Source organism: Dendropsophus ebraccatus, chromosome 7 (genome assembly GCF_027789765.1).
Source record: "Dendropsophus ebraccatus isolate aDenEbr1 chromosome 7, aDenEbr1.pat, whole genome shotgun sequence".
Taxonomy (NCBI): domain Eukaryota; kingdom Metazoa; phylum Chordata; class Amphibia; order Anura; family Hylidae; genus Dendropsophus; species Dendropsophus ebraccatus.
In genome coordinates, this window is record NC_091460.1 from 75,107,120 (window position 1) to 75,124,807 (window position 17,688).

Here is a 17,688-nt window from a genome sequence, read left to right on the forward strand (position 1 = left end):
TGGTCTTTCTCTCTTTAAAGCTCCTTAGTGGCTACTGGATAAACACTGTATCACTTATAAGGTCATTCTTTTATCTTCAAAGCTCTTCCTATAGATATTCCCTCTGAAATCTCAGCCTTAATCTTTCCATTGAAAGGCAGACATCTCCTCCACTTATAGCAAGAGTGCTTGCTTTCCACACGTTCAACACCCACAGCAAACCAGGACCTTCGTGTTACAATCCATGGCCCTAGAACTTTACTGTATTTGAAGAAATACCACAATAACATCAAAAGATGGCATTACTCTGAAAATGCAACAATGTATCTTTGACTTTAGTGTGCATATGTGACATCATGGTGACATAAAGCTGGTTCTGGAGAGACCGAGCTTTTTATATGTGTGTGTGGCAGGGGCTGGTATAAGAATAAAAAAGTAATGATACTCACCTACCCCAGTGCCATCAGAATGTCAGCTGTGAGAGATGAGGGTTAGTTTTTTATTGTCATACCACCCCAGCCATATAAATATCTGACATAACAGCATAATATTGCATTCATGTACCAGTTCTAGCTTTAGAATACTAAAATCCATACAGTTATTGACACTGATCCAAATGTGTTGTTCAGAATTAGCATTGTATTGCATATTGCTATCGTCTTTTTTTGTATTGCAGTACTTAGTCCTTTTGGCCACAACATAAAGTCAAATTGTTTTCTGTACCACAACGGAGTAAACTGCTTGGAATACCTTTATATTCTGTTTAATAACTCTCTTGTCGACCCCTTACAGTGTAGTTTCCTCACTTAGAATCCCACAGAAACCCTTTTACTACTCTACGCTGATCCTCTTGGATCCTTCTTTAGCATTTTACACTGTAGGTTACCAGCTCCTCCTCAGTATGCTCCATTCTATTAAACTTAAGATTTCTGCTCTCCCTGGTTTACTTCTTACCTCTCTGACCACTCCTTTAGTATACAATTTGCTGGCTCCACCTCATTGTCTCTTCCCCTTAATGTTGGGGTTCCTCAGGCATCAGTCCTTCCTGGGTCCTCTCCTGTTTTCTGTTTACACAGACCCTATTGGACAAATGGCAGATTTGACTTTCAGTACCATCTCTATGCTGATGACACCCAGCTATATACCTTCTATAACATAAAACACAATTCTAATGACTGTTCTGCTTCTTAGTGGCTTAACACTTCCATGGTGGACCACAGTCTAAGCATACTATAAAATATTACTGTCTCTTATTACTAATTTGTTTGTAAATGTAGGGTTCATATTTAGAAAGGTCAATGTTGGAAAAATTGTATAGAAACTCTACTCTCAATGACAAAAAAAGAATGTTTCAAGGATTTTTTGGAATCAAACAAAACTTTATAAGCGTAAATGTAATGATGATACATGTAAGTGATTACAATATTGTCCGTTGCCTTTGGGTCATGTTATTTTTCATGCATTTGAAAGTGATGAACTGTCTGCTTATATAAGAATCTAAAAGGACTGTTTGCTAAATATCCTGTGTCCTGGGTTTGTGTTAATCAGATGAATATGGAGTTGGGACTAGTGACCTGGCTATATTGGTCACTATTCACCCAGTGCATCTATCAGTGGACTTGTTTTGTTGTCTGCATACAATATTATAGGGTAGGTTTATTGTAAAATTGAAAAAAGGATTGGGTACCCCTTTTTTGGGCCAGTTCTAGCCTGGATGTAAGATGAGATACAGTTGATCAAGGAGGCATATGGGTTCCATATAACATCCAGCAGCACATTTGCCTATGGATGTTGACATGGATCTTCACAGCAGTAGTTGGAGCAGTAGTGTGTCACTTAACAGCAAAGGCAGCATTGAAGTGCGGACCAGGAGTTCTTTTTACTGAAACTGACCATCATCAGATACCAAGCAGAACTTGGATTCACTGCCAAAGATGATACAATTCCAGTTCATAGCAGTGCAGGTCTCTTGTTTACAACACCACTGCAAATGAAGGCAATGGTGGCTGGCTGTCACTGGGAGGACATGACACCAGTCTCCTTTTTCTAAGCTTCTGGAAGTGGTCTGCGCAGAGATAGGGTGTGTAATGTAAGTTTCATCTGTGTCTGGATTGTGGACAAGGAAACTGTGGGAGTTGCTTGTGCTTATTGGTGGATCAGGTTTATATGGAGCCTGTTCATTGCCTGTTCGCCTTCGCGTAACCACTGCTCCCAGTACCTTCTTAAAGCTCTGACAGAATGGCCTAGAGCAACGAGCAATTTGCCAATCCTGCTTTTCTCAATCCAGTGATGCTTTTTACATATATCGGTAGTGGTGAGGCAGAAACCACACCATTACCACAATGCAAAAACTACATAAAAAAAACCATGTCTTTGTCCATGTTCTGTTAAAGAGCTTTTTTTTCACATAAAAAATTAAATTGGCTGGATACTAGTAAATCAGACATTAGAACAAGAGCCAAAGTTTGTTCATTTTGTTCTCTTTCCTTACTGTCATGTTTCTATTCAGTCGCTGGAGCTGTTTTTTGCAAAAGGAAGAACAAACTTTTTGCTTGTCCAATCTAAGTTGGCTTGAAATAGATTGTAAGTTTATGAGGAGCTAATTCCGCAGTGATGAGCGATATGGCTGTAATTTATGTTGGTAAATTAGCAAAAAAAGAAAGCTGCCACAATAGTACTGAAATATTCCAGCATCTCCGTAGGCAAATCAAATCTAATTACCGAACTTTGGAAATCACCCTGATTCCTGGTTTACTAGTACGTGGCCAGTTTTACATTTAAGTGTAAGTCTATAAAGAAACACTGGTAAGAAAATATTTTTAGAACTTTATATAAAACCACATTGCGGTATTGCATGTAAAATCCATAATTGTGGATTTTACATGCAGTTTTAACTCTTTAAGGACATGGCATTATAACAGGGCTGCGTACAGTCATGTTTTAGCTTTTATGAAGACGGCTGGCAGTCACAAATACACCTGACAAGGACAACTGGTTCGACACAGCATTGTTTAATAATAAAAACTGTCTAATTGTTAGATTTGCACCACAAAATGTGGGAAAAAAATATTTTTGGCACACAGTCCTCCAAAAATGTGGCGCCAAAAAATTGTCATCTAGTTTTTTTTTTTTTTACTGATTAGATCTAGATACTAAAACATGTTCTTGTTTTCTAATCTGTTTCTATTTTGTCTAATGGTCAACATTTTTATTTTATTTTTAGCACATTATTATGGGGACAAAAATGGGCCCAATCTGTTTTTTACAGCATTTAGTGAGGGCCCCATTCTGATTCATGTATTGAACACATTTAAGCATCCTCTGTAACCTCCGTTACCTTTGCAAAGGTCAATTCATTTGGAGAGGAGGCTACGTTGCTATTGTTTCTGCTGTCTACTGGTTTCACTTATTTCTTTGCTATGTTCACACTACGTATATTTCAGTCAGTATATGTATATTTCAGTCAGTATATTTCAGTCAGTATTGCAACCAAAACCAGGAGTGGATTAAAAACACAGAAAGGATCTGTTCACACAATGTTGAAATTGAGTGGATGGCCGCCATTTAATGGCAAATATTTGCTGTTATTTTAGAACAACGGCTGTTATATTGAAATAATGGCCGTTATTTACTGTTATATGGCGGCCATCCACTCAATTTCAACATTGTGTGAACAGATCTTTTCTGTGTTTTTAATCCCCTCCTGGTTTTGGTTGCAATACTGACTGAAATATACTGACTGAAATATATACGTAGTGTGAACCCAGTAAGGCTGTACAAATAACTTTCCAGCAGCCTCCTACTTACTTTCTACACCATTTTCCTTATGGGCTTACATGCATCACTTCTTGCCCCGCGATTTTGTGTATACTACATTAAAAATCTAAGTATTAAAGTGCTTAACAAAAATGTCCACTTTTTATAGCCTGTTGGCTTGGCGCAGAGTATTCTTTTTGGAATAGGCAAATCTACCTAATAACATGGACCACTTTTTGGCGCATATCACCTGTCTTTTCTGTCACGAGGTTTCATTTACTTTCCCAATATTTTTATGTGTCAGACTGAGTACAAGTCAACATCAAGGCCCTGTCATTTCTGTTTTTGCAACCTGTATAGCTATACCACTGCTTGTATTATTGCACTGTTAACCTTGCTGAACGCGCCAGCATGTCTATTGAGTTCTGAGCTGTTGCTGGGGGTTAATCTTTTTTTTTATTTTTTTAAAATTGTTTTCCAGACTATAAAAATATTTTCAGACAAATAAATTCCAAGCTGTCTTATTCAACATACTGAAATAATCACAGACAATGTGCTTAAACAATGTATTTTATCAGTGTTCGTGTCACCACATATGTAGCATTGCATTTTTCTATTATGAAGTGATAATGCAAACAGAATAACACATCTGGGCTCATTCTTCTCTATCCAGTGAAATGTTTCATGATAATGTATTCATGTTTTCGGAATTTTAGGGTTTCGCTTGTCATATACAATTACCATGAAGCACTTGACTTTAATTTGATTTAATTTTAAACCTGTGATTTTCACCATGTGCTTTACTTTGTACGATGCAAATTAATTTCAGTATGGCAAGAAATACAGTATAAATATATTGTCTATTGGGCTACCTTCAGAATTTATTGTGTTTTTTTCTTTAGTTTTTTGTTTGTTTGTTTTTTTACCCATTTTTACACTGTTTTTGCTACTGTGTGTACAATTTTATCTGATGAGAAACTAAAAATAATAATATATTTATTCATACTATTATGCTAGGCTCACACTTCTGCTAGGCTCCATTTGAAACATCCGTTGGAGAGTCTATTGGTGCCATAGAATGGAGCCGGATGGTCTGTTCTAGAATGAGCACTAACTGATGCAGAAACCCTACAGATCAAATTAATTTCATTGGGGTCTGTTGGGTTTCCTTCTGGTGTCTGTTTATTTTACAGGATTTGAGCTAACAGAAAATACTTGCAGTATTCTGAAAAATAAATGGAACTTGGGATGGAGCTCTTCAAATGAAGTGCGAACCTAGCCTTAGGCCCCCTATACACGTCCGGATTTTCAGATACATAGGAGTACATTAGTGACAGACTACCTTCAAGATTTTTTCTGAAGAGTGTTCGTTCTGGAAATAAGGTCAGGATCCTGTCCTATTTTTATCCACAATTCCAGCACGGACGCCCCCATAGAACTTCAGAAGTCCGGACGTTTTCCTGATGCGCAAGAAAGCGCCAGGAATTCCGGACTGGTTGAGAGTGCCCCCAACCCCGGACCTCAGCGGTGCTGCCTGCCCCTGCACTTCTCCCCGCCGTAGCCCAGCAGCAGTGGTGAAGTCGCTTGCACTGCACACTTCTTCCTGGCATACCATGGCACAGCAGAGCCATTGCTTATCTCTGTACAAGCAAGCTATATGTGTATAAAACATCACAATTGCTATTACCTGCTGGCCAGTGCTGTGTACAAAACACTTAACATTCTTACTAGACATAAGCGAACCCAATCTCTCAGCATTTGATAACCAGTGGCTATGGAAGTTGGATGCAGCCCTAGGGCTGCACGGAAACCATGTATACAGCCATGGCCCATGGCTAATATTTGTTACGGGCATTATTTTGACATCCGCACAACAACATCCGCTATTTAACCCGCAATATGACGTTCCGGGAACGTAATGGAATGCAGGTACTTCTCTCCCTGCCTCCCCCTCTGTCCCTAACAGCGCTTCCCCACTCCCCCCGGGCAGTTAACCCCATAGACACCACGGTCGGGGCGAACACCATGTCTATGGAGCAGCCGGAGGGAGATCCGCTTCCTCCGACCCCCCCCCTTCACCCCCCGAAGCCGCGCAACTGTTCGCGCGGCTCCAGGGGGTTACCATAGCAACCCAGATGCTGCTTCCTGCGTCTGGGCTGCTATGGATGAGTATGATCAGGCCCCTGCACTGATGCAGGGACCTGATAAAATGAATGATCTGTTAGCTTCTGACAGCTTATTCATTCTCTATAATACATTACAGCACTGATCATGTGCCGTAATGTATTATGGAGGAACCTGTAAAGTGAAAGTAAAACACAAACACATACATAAATACACAAATAAATAAATACACAGATAAATAAATAAATAAAATAAATTAATAAATAAATAGATATAAACATTCCCCATCCACCTTTATAAATGATCCTATAAATGAGATACATATATTTGGTATCGCCGCATCCGTAATGACCCCATCTATTAACCCGATACATTATTTATGCTGCCCGATTAACCCCGCAAAAAAAAGAAACTAATCAAAAATTTTTGTTAATCTCACCACCTAAAAAATATAGATAAAAGCTTTCAAAATGTCACATGTACCCAAAAGGTGTACTACTAAAAACGTCAGCTTATGCCGCAAAAAAAGATCCCTCACATAACTCCATTGGCGAAAAAATTAAAATATTGCTGCTCTTACAATATGCAAGACACAAACAGTTTTTATAGGATAAATGCCACAAACTATAACAAAAGCTATAATGGATATCACTGTAATCGTACCGACCTGACGAATATTTATAACATGTCATATGTAATGTATAGTAAACGGCGTACAAAAAAACTGTGAAAAACTGCTAAATTGTGTTTTTTATTTATACCACCTCATAATTTTTTTTTTTATAAAAAATGATTAAGGTGTCACATGTCCCCCCGAATGTTACCGATGGAAACGTCAACCCGTCTTACACAAATATTTTGGCAACCCAAGGTCTCTGTGACATGGTATAATGGCTAAAAAACCCTGAAATAAAAAAAGGACACAAAATTCACCAGGTCTCTGTCATGTCTGCGACCTGTGGTTGAGCCAGGTGACACACTGCAGCCGCATATGGGGGATATCTTGAAACATTGGAATAAGGGGAATAAATAGTGAGTGGTATTTCTCAGTTAGTATTTGCTGTGTAAAAGGAAAAAAATAATTAAAATAGAATATCTGCCAAAAAAATGAACATTTTATATTTTCCCTCCAACTAAAGGGTTAATAAACTTATGAAATGTTACTTTGAATACTTTGAGTTTTTACGGTGGAGGGATTTATGGGGGTAACTAACATACAGGCCCCAAAAATCCACCTCAGAACTGAACTGGCCCTAATAAAATCAGAGCTGAAATTTTCATGTAAAAGGACTTTCACCAAATGACGTCACCATAAAACAGACATATTGTAGCTGTTGCATTAATAATTAGTTCATGTGATATGACTATCTTTCTTAGGAAAAGATAGTTTAAAATATATAGAAATCTTTCTTTCCCCTTCCCCCTGTCCTCTAAACCCCTTTGTGTATCCTTACTTTCTTCTTCTTTTGTTACCATCTCTCTACCTTCTGAACCCCAGCGTCTTATGCTGGGAGTTCCTCTTTCTGGTGCATTAACTGAAAAAGTCGGCGGGGTTGATGGTGGGGGGTGGCCACCGGGCCGTCTCAATAATTCGGGGAGCATGCAGACAACGTACCTTTTTGTCCGGTATGACACGACTGCTCATTTTTCCGTACTATTTTATTGTGTGCCTTTATATGTATCCCCATTGCCAAATGTTCTTTGCAATTCTCTGGCTCGGGGTGTGTTTGCCCCTGACTGTTCAACTTTCCTTTGTTAGAAAATATGGATGTTAAATAAAGAATTTATAAAAAAAAAAAAAAAAAAAAAAAAAAAAAAAAAAAAAGAATATATAGAAATGTAAATTTTTTTTTACTTTTGCGCAAATGTAATTTTTACAAAAAACTACTTAGTGTATCAACCAAAGTTTACTACAAACAAAAAGAGGAATATGTCACGAAAAAACTATCTCAGAATAACCACGATAGTTAAAAGCACCGCAGAGTTATCACTACATAAAGAGAGACAGGTCAGATTTGAAAAATAGGCCCCGGGCATTAAGACCAAAACAAAATGAAGAGGCAAGGAGTTAATACACTTTGTGCATTGGGCGCTTTCATACCACTCACTTCAATGTATTCCATTGACGTCAATTTAAATGTAGTAATTAGGTATGGTCCGAACAGAGTTTGATTCGGGTTCGTCCCTCTGCAATGATTCCCGCTGTCTGCCTGCTCCGTGGAGCGGGCGGATCCAGCGGGAGGACCGCCTGGAAAACTGGGATACAGCCACAGCCATAGGCTGTATCCCAGTTTTCCAGGCGTTACTCCCACTGGATCCGCCCGCTACATCCAACTTCTTTAGCCACCGGTAATCAAGTGTATTTGTCTTATCCATCTGACTAAAGGTCTTTGTATGACTAAAACTACAAAAAAATAATCATTAAAATAAATGTAAATTAAAACAAAATAATTGTAATATCTATGTCTGTCTATTGATCTATCTATCTAGTCCACAAGAGAGCCCTGCTAGGTGTCGTTGTTGCCGACAAGTAGGAGATTTTGACTTGTTCTCCAGTCAATTAGTACACAGAGTTCTTGTAGCACCCAAATAATCCGTGAATCAAACAGTATTTATTGTTGAATAGTTAAAGGCAACCTGTCAGCTGGAATAATGGCGCAGAGCCCACCCGACCACCCGGTGGAGCCCCGGATACTTACCGTTTCCTGCAAGTCCCACTCCTGGACCCGGTCCCGGGACAGAGATCTCGCCGTTGGAAGCTGTGCGCACACTCAGCAGAGAATAGTCCGATGCCCATAGAGAATGACTGCTCCAGTCATTCTCTATGGGCATCGGACTCATCTCAGGTAATTAGCATACAGCGTGCGCTCACCTTCCGGTGCTGATATCTCCGTCCGGGGACCAGGTCCAGGAGCAGGACCTGCAGGAAAGGGGAGGTATCCGGGGCCCAACCGGGGGGTCAGGTGGGCTCGGCACCATCCTCCCGGGTGACAGGTCCTCTTTAAGAATACAAGTGCTTCTATGCTTAACTATTGAACAATAAACACTGTCTGATTCACGGATTATCAGAGTGCTACAAGATCTCTGTGTACTATCTATCTATCTATCTATCTTATACTTTGGGTTAATTTTAGCTAGTTTATTAATGCCTACATACAGTTACACATCTAGCTAATTCTTTCTTTTTGTCTGGATCATTTATATAAATTCCTCAGTGTCTTTTTGTACTTAAAATGTACTCTTATAAAATAATGCGGCTTCTTTAAGACAAACAGTAACCACTTTGCATTCCAGTAAGGTCAGTTGTCTGATCATAGCCGTGTCTTGAGACTTACTCACCATAATTAACTTTTTTATTAACGGTAGGCGGTTTAACATAAACTCACAGAGGAGGAGTAGCTTGTAAAAACTTACTGATCTTCCTCTGTTATGTTAAATTATTTCTACTGAGTGGCTTATACTCGATCTAGAAAACTCATAAGATATGTTCCCGAAAAAATACCGGACATTGTAACCTGAGACTTGAGGACTCCAAGTCTAAAAATAACGTATCCCAGTATCATAGTGTTTTTACTTTGTGTACAGAACATTTATACCACAAATCAGGTATCAGAAGACAAACCATATGGCGAACTGAGTCACTGAATGTCAAGGAAAAAATAATGTTATTACTGTCATACTATATTAACTGTAATACTGGTGTATTACTGTTAAACTGGATATGTGGAATCAGTATATATTATTTTGATATTTAAATACTTATATAAGAATGCACCTGTATAAAATCTTGTTGATTCTGACTTTTTAGTTAAAAAATATTTACTATTGTGGTCTACTGCTTGTGTCTGTCTTCTGTTTAGTGTGGTGTATATACTTTAGTTGCACATGGGCTTTGGTCATTGTGCTGCCACCTGTCTCACCCTGCTAACACAACAGTAGCCAGGAAGAAGCCAAAAGTGTGTTGCAGACTCAGTAAATCTGGGCCATTGAGTGCACTGTACAAAATAAAAGGTATGTCATTGAACAGAGATGCAAGCGTTACCAAGCCCTAAAATCCAGATCGGGAAAGATTTACTTTAAAAAAAGAAGAAACATTTCTCCAGGGTTGTTATCTCCATGGTACAAAAAGTGCAATGTTTCAACCGAGACAGTGGCCTTTTTCAGGTCTAATGACACCCTGTGTAGGTTGAAATGTTGTTTTTTTGTTTTATGTAGGTCCTTACAAACACTTCATATAGTCATGTGCACAGATCCCTTTTTGGCAGATTGCAGTCCTACCATTTATATTCTGGAACCATAGGCACTTCATATGTCACCATATAGTGTCTCCTTATCACAGTTTATTATGGAAATATTCTCCTCTAGAGGCAATTACAGTAGGAGAGTTAAATAAAAATTAACATTTTATTTAAAGGGCTCTACACTCAACAGTTTCAGCACTTACTATGGGATTCAGCACAAGGACCCCCATTGATTAAAACTTTCCACTCATCACTATGACAAATTTTATCACTTGACAATCACATAAGTAACAATACAGGCATAGTCTTTATTAACCCCTAGACGACCCTGGGTGTACAGGGACGTCCTGGGCCGCCTAGGGGTGTTCAGAGTGGGGCCACTTGCTGGTTCTGCTCGGAACTGCTGCGGTCCCGGGTGCCGCTTGTAGCCTGGGACCGTGGCTATTAGCGGGCACGGTCCGATTGCCGTGCCCGCTAATTAAATAATCAGATGCAGCTGTCAAAGTTGACAGCTGCATCTGATTACTACTTGCAGCCTGTTCCCTGGTGTCTAGTGGGGGATCACACACACCCGCGCAATGTAATCGCGGAGGGGCAATCCCCGTGTTCTCACCCGGCCGGGGTCTGCGCCGTAATGGAGCTGATCCCGGCTCAGCAATCAAATGCTTTTGGCTGCAGCAGCTGAAAGCAATCGAGTGCCTATCTCATTGATCTATGCAGTATAACTATGCTGCATAGATCTCAATGAGAGATCAGTGCACTTATACTAGAAGTCCCCCAGGGGGCTTCTAGTATATGTGTAAAAAAAAAAAAGTGTTTTTATTAATAAAAAGCCCTCTCCCCTAAGAAAAGTTTGAATCACCCCCCCCCTTTCCCTTGTTATAAATAAAAATAAATAAATAGACATGTGCATAATCACCCAAAATATAAATTTATCACATACCTGATATCGCACGGTAAGTGGCGTAAGCGCCAAAAAATCCCGAAGTGCAAAATTGCGCATTTTTGGTTGCATCAAATCCAGAACAATAGTAATAAAAACGTTTGAAGACTCACATATGTGCAATCAAGGTACCGATAGAAAGAACACATCATAGCGCAAAAAATGACACCTCACTCGGCCCCATAGACCAAAGGATAAAAGCGTTATAAGCCTGGGAATAGAGCGATTTTAAGGAACATATATTTGTTAACAATGGTTCGAATTTTTTTAAAGCCGTCAAATAAAATAAAAGTTATACATGTTACATATCATTGTAATCGTAACGACTTGAGGAACATATATTATTAGGGTGCCTTCACACCTACCGGATCCACAGCGGATCTCACTTCTGTGAATTCGGAGCGAGATCCACTGCGGATCCGGTACCATTCACCCTAATGATAGCACATACCCACAGCGGGATTGACATCCCGCTGTGAGTATGAGCTTTAACGCCCTGATGGCCGCAGCCCCGCTGCATCCCCGCCTCCTGAAGCTCCACCGCTGCCCCCATCAGCCCGGGCGCCTGCATCCCCGATCGCCGCTCGCATCCCCCATCATCCCTGCAGCCATCACGCATTCCCGATCGCCGCCCGCATCCCCCATCATCCCTGCAGCCGGCACGCATCCCAGATCATCCCCGCAGCCCGCCCGCATCATCCCAGCAGCTGCGCCGAGGAGCAGGTAATGTATGCTCTCGGCGGCGGGCTGCGGGGATGATGCGGGGGGGCTGCGGGCGGCGATCGGGGATGCATGCCGGCTGCAGGGATGATCGGGAATGAGGACGTGCTGCTGAGATGATGGGGGATGCGGGCGTTGATCGAGGATGCGTGTGGGCGGCGATTGGGAATGCAGGCGCCAGGGCTGATGGGGACAGCGGTGGAGCTGCAGGAGGCGGGGATGCGGTGGGGCTGCGGGAATTATGGGGTTAAAGCTCATACTCACAGCGGGATGTCAATCACGCTGCGGGTATGTGCTATCATTAGGGTGAATGGTACCGGATCCGCAGTGGATCTCGCTCCAAATTCGCAGAAGTGAGATCCGCTGTGGATCCGGTAGGTGTGAAGGCACCCTAAGTCAGTTTTACCCTCCAAATAAAATAATGTGTTGTTTTTTTTTAATGTTTACCACACATTAAAATTTTTCCTGCTTTTGCAGTGTAGTTTATAAACAAATTCAGCCTGTTATTGCAAAGTACAATTAGTGGCGAAAAAAATAAGGGCTCATGTGGGTTTCTAGGTAAAAAAAATGCAAGTGCTATGGCCTTTTAAGCACAAGGAGAAAAAAACGAAAACGCAAAAATTTAAATTGGCCCGGTCCTCTAAGGGTTAAAGGAGTTAACCAGCGAAAATCTTTTTCTTTCAAATCAACTGATATCAGAAAGTTATATAGATTTGTAATTTACTTCTATTAAAAAATCTCAATTCTTTTCATACTTATTAGGTACTATATGTCCTGCAGGAAGTACTGTTTTATTTTCAGTCTGACACAGTGCTCTCTGCTGACATCTCTGGCTGAGACAAGAACTCTGTCTCGGTTTTCTATCAATCCCCATAGAAAACCTCTCCTGCTCTGGACAGTTCCTGTCTCGGCCAGAGATGTCAGCAGAGAGCACTGTGTCAGACTGAAAAGAAAACAACATTTCCTGGAGGACATATAGGAGCTAATAAGTATGGGAAGACTTGAGATTTTTTTTATAGAAGCAAATAACAAATTTATATAAATTTCTGACACCAGTTGATCTTAAAAAAAAAAAAAAAAAAAAAAAAGATTTTTGCCGGACAACCCTTTTAATCAGGTACATCTTTTTTTTTTTTTTTTTTTTTACATTACCCAGCCAGAGTCAGTGTAGAGATCCTGGTGGCATGGTCCTTCTTTGAAACTGTTGATGGCTCGGCGCCTTTCTCTTCTCAAGGTCCGTTCTATGCTTTGGAGGCGGGCCTGGTGCCAATGTGTGACAATATCCTCATTATATGCAGCCCTGTTGATGCACTGGAAGCGTGTCACAGAGGGGAGGGGATATCGTCACACTGGGAGGGACATTGAACCTGCCCCTAGTGCATAGAGCCAGGCCAGACAGCATGTTGAAAAAAGGACCGTGCCACTGGGTTCCCCCTTCCGGCGCTGACCAGGTAATGTAAAAAAAATTAAGGTACATTCGCTTAATAAATGTTATTGCATAGTGAAAGGTATGGGAGGAAGAGAACTAACTTTTCATTGCCCTGGAGACCCCGCTTTAGAAATTGGAGAAGTAGGATCCTCTGGGTAACCAGGTTTAGAAAAAAGCTCCATGATAGCTAATATTGCTGACAGATAGCTACTTCCTGTTCCAGAGGCTCAAGACAGAAAAAAGTTCCAATAAAGAATAGTTTAAATTACAAGAAAAATAGTACACATTGTTTCTCCACACATGGCTTCAGGAGCACTGTGACATTTCAGGTTTTTTTTGTTTGTTTTAACTATAACCTAAAGGGGTAGTTCAGCAAAAAAGCTATCCAGAAAGTGCTAGAAATTTGTAATTAACTTCTTTGAGTACTTATCAGCTGCTTTATGTGCTGCAGGAAGTGGTGCTCTCTCATGCCAGGACAGACAATGCTCTATCCCTGACAGGAACTGTCCAGTAGAAAATCCCCATAGAAAACCTTTCCTCCTCTTCAGACTGGAAAGAACACCACTTTCTGTAGGACATACAGCAGTTGATATGTACTCGAAGACTAGAAGTAAATTACCAATCTTTAGCACTTTTTGGCACCAGTTTATTTGAATTTTTTTTAACTACCCCTGTAAAAAAAACAATACGGCCCTTTAAATTTTTTGTATTCTAGAATATTTTAATAGGGAGGTTGTATGTCTTATTGTTTTATACTTGTTTGGCTTCATAGTAAAGTTTTTTCCTATGTTATATACTTTATGTATTTTTAGACTTTTCTAAACAAAGCTACATGCATTCTACAAATACCCCCAGCAGCAAAAATAAATCAGTGCTAACATTATTCACATATACTGACAGGATACCATTACTATTGCACATACAAATGCCGTACTGGGAAATCTAGAATGTACAACATTGCCTAAAACCAGCAATTGCATGTCCTGCCAAAGCATGGAAAACAAACTGTACATATATTTTGGGCTGTAAATGATTCATGCTTCCTACAGAAACACATAGGAGTGACATATTTGGGGGAAATACTTGAGCAACCTAAGTAAAGAGATCCCCTTTGTTTCCAAAATGGTGTCAAGGTTTCATTCTTGGTTTAGCCATTTCCAGTGTAAAGCAATGTTCCTGGCGTGTGTGGTTTTAATCTTCCCTGCTTATGATCCGTGTCAAATTTAAAAGCTCCTAACAGGCTTCTCACATCGGACACAGCTGCTTTCAGAAATGTCAGAAATGTCTTTGTGCCAACAATCAAAAAAAAACAAAAAAAAAAAACACGACTCTGTATCCGAGTAGCAAAAATTCCACACTCAGCTCTGCTGTGGAAATCTAATTTGTTCTGTGTAAACACCTCAGTAGTGTTAAGTAAATTCATGCAAAGATTGTTATATACTCAGCATAAAAAAACAGGACAATGGTTTGTAGTAGAATGTCTCTCAGCAGCGGCCAGAAAAAAGACGAGAAATAACTGTATAAAACGTAGTGTATTATTGTTACTGTGTATGCAGCAGATCTGTAAAGTCAGTAAATGGTATTCAGTGGACTTCCTTGCACACACGCTTAGGCCTTAGGCTAGCACGCTCACTACAAAACGTGTGTATGACATGCTGATTTCCTCATGGATTGACTTCAGCTTTCTGCTATAAAAGCATAGGGTTTAGTCAATCACTCTCAGGAGATCAACTGTACTTACTATGCTTACTACCCTTATGCACCCTTGGGGCTGCTGATATGGTGTTTTTGCTGTATAACATTTAGAGACTGTCAAAGAGGTACTCTTACATGTAACACAGTATGTTTACGGCATAGCCAAAAGCTTCAATAGACAAATGTTTGGTCTGGTATATGGTATACAATTTATTTGTGTGACACAAAAGCTTACTCTACCACTCTCATGTCTTGTGTCTGTACTGATGTAATGCAGATGTTATGCATAGTCACTACAGGTAAGCTACATTTGGTCTTTGGAACGCTATAACTGCACCACAGGCATGCTGAGTTATACATTAAAGTGCGTTTTGGACAATATCCCTTTGTATACCCTTGGTGTATGGACAAAATGTGATGCGAATAGCCCCCATAAAGGGAAATTAGCAGTAAGTTAGAAGTATCTAACCTGCTGTTATGTGCTTATAGCACAAGGGGCGCTGAGGATGAAGGTAAGTTTCTTACCTTCATCCTCTGTGCCATTTCTGTGAAATTAAGAGTATCCCAATGCTAATAGGTTGTTTTTAGTGCACTCTGTTCTCTAATTTTTCTTTTATTTTACTGTGTGTGAAACTAGCCAAAAAGGCGCACATATTCATTCACATACCATGCAGTCAGCCAAATGGCCAATCCAGAGTTTAAAGGGTTATCCAACACTACAATAACATGGCCATATTCTTTCAGAGACAGCCCCACTCTTGTCTCCAGCTTGGGTGGGGTTTTGCTGCTCAGTTCCATTGAAGTGAATGGAGCTTAATTGCAAACCGCACCTGAACTAGAGACAAGAGTTGTGTTTTCTCTGAAAGAAAGTGGCCATGTTTTTGAAGCACTGGATAAACCCTTTAATTAAATTCCTAAAACTTCATTCATGTCTTCCTGTCTATGAAAATGAGAGATAATGGCTCATATATGTCCATTAGTACATTACAATTCTGAAGTAGCCTAGCTGATAAGAAAAGAGAGGACCCCATGTAGATCATTATTTTTATATATAAGGGTATTGGAAACTGACTATAGAACTTGAATACTATTAGCATTCAGCAAATCTACAATAAGATTGGTTGAACCTGATAGTAATTTTGTTGCGTTGTGTAAAGTTTTTCAGCTTTCCAAGTGTCTTCATTCTGCAGAAAAGTATGGTAGGAGACTGTGGCATTCCAGAATTCTTTGGGGAATTGAAACACTTGAAAAGCAGAATGACAAGGCTAAATGTAGATTCTATCAACTCTACTGACTATTCCAGGCAGTAATAAATTGGGAAAATCCAACCAAGGAACTGTGTTTGTGGAAAATCTCCCTCTGTATATCTTATATTATCCATTGATCAATTATTGCCATCTATATAGTTGATTAATAAATATCAGGATATGAATAACATCCTTCTTTTTTTCCCCCTAGCTCTTTGAAATCACAGTTCCGCTGTCTCAAGGGCCAATAAAACCAGTAACCATAAGCTTTGCCAACCATACATCCTGTCGGTGCATGTCGAAATTGGATGTTTACAGACAAGTCCATTCAATAATTAGGAGATCATTGCCAGCAACTCAAGTACAGTAAGTAGAAATGATTTAGCATATTCATGTTCAGGGAATGTTTCTATTATGTCACTTGATAATTGGGAGGAGGTTCATGAAAAGTTCATTACTTATCACATTTTTAGTAACCTGTGAATACTGTGTACTGCCCAGATATTGTATTAGAAACACCCAGTGACTAAAAAGATCTACAGCATTGAAGAATTATAAGTAACCAACAGCACCAAGGTGTATGGCAGTAGTTATAGTGTAACCAGTATCCAGCTATAATAAAGCTACAGTTGTCCATATTATAGCTATTTATTTATACAACACTCCAATAGTCCAGCAATGTTGGGACAACCTGCACAGCAGTGTCATTATGTGTGTATAAGGTTGTAGGTTTATCTGTCCATCAGCTAGTTAGTATTCAGTGCAAATGCAATGTCATAGTCTCCAAGAAAAAGAGCTCTGTAGTTTTACATCATGTCATACAAGTCAAGGCAAATCCTATCCAACCTTTCTGGTTGCAAGATATAAATGTCAGTTGCTACCACCTATCATAGATGTATATAAGCCAAGGACGACCGACTGACTATATTATTAATTGCTACTTGTACAAGCAATTAATTTGCCCTCGAATGAGGGCCCTTATGCAATAGTTTATGTGGCTGTTCACTCCCAGTAACTGTACATAACGTATTGGGCTGCTGTCTGCTTATGTAAAAGAACCCTTAGGCTATGTTCACACAGTATATACTTTCTTGACAAGAACGTTGGTTGTTGCCAATTATAACAACGTCCGTTCTTGTCAAAAAAGAATACAATATGTTGAATCCTATGGGGAGGGGAACAGCGGCCACTGTGCATACAATTTATTGCACAGCAGCCATGTTAGGGTGCATTCACACGTCCCGTAAAATTGTGGGGACCATTGCAGTGAATGCAGCTATTCACATGATCCGTGCCGGGATCCACACCGCGAAAAAATAGGACAGGTAATAGTGGGGATCGCAGCACGGTTTCCCCCCCTTCCCTTCCCGGCTGCAGAGATGACAGGAGAGCATGATGTGCTCTTCTGTAATCTCATCTACTACTCACTTACTCCCTCCGTGCTAACCGGATTCATGTTCACCAGAAGTGGCCTGGACTACGCTGCCTTCTTCTCCTGCCTTCCAGCATGGTCCTGGCCACTTCCGGTGAGCGCAGGGGAATAGGTGAGTAGTA

At 40.1% G+C, this 17,688-nt stretch overlaps 1 protein-coding gene across 1 annotated transcript in view; it reads left to right on the forward strand.

The window, feature by feature from the left end:
• The window catches only part of VEGFC (vascular endothelial growth factor C), a 129,713-nt gene that overhangs the window by 94,259 nt on the left and 17,766 nt on the right, over window positions 1–17,688 (forward strand). The window contains exon 4 of the mRNA XM_069977796.1: window positions 16,346–16,500. Coding sequence (XP_069833897.1) covers window positions 16,346–16,500 — 155 coding nt within the window. The remainder of the gene's footprint in view (window positions 1–16,345; window positions 16,501–17,688) is intronic.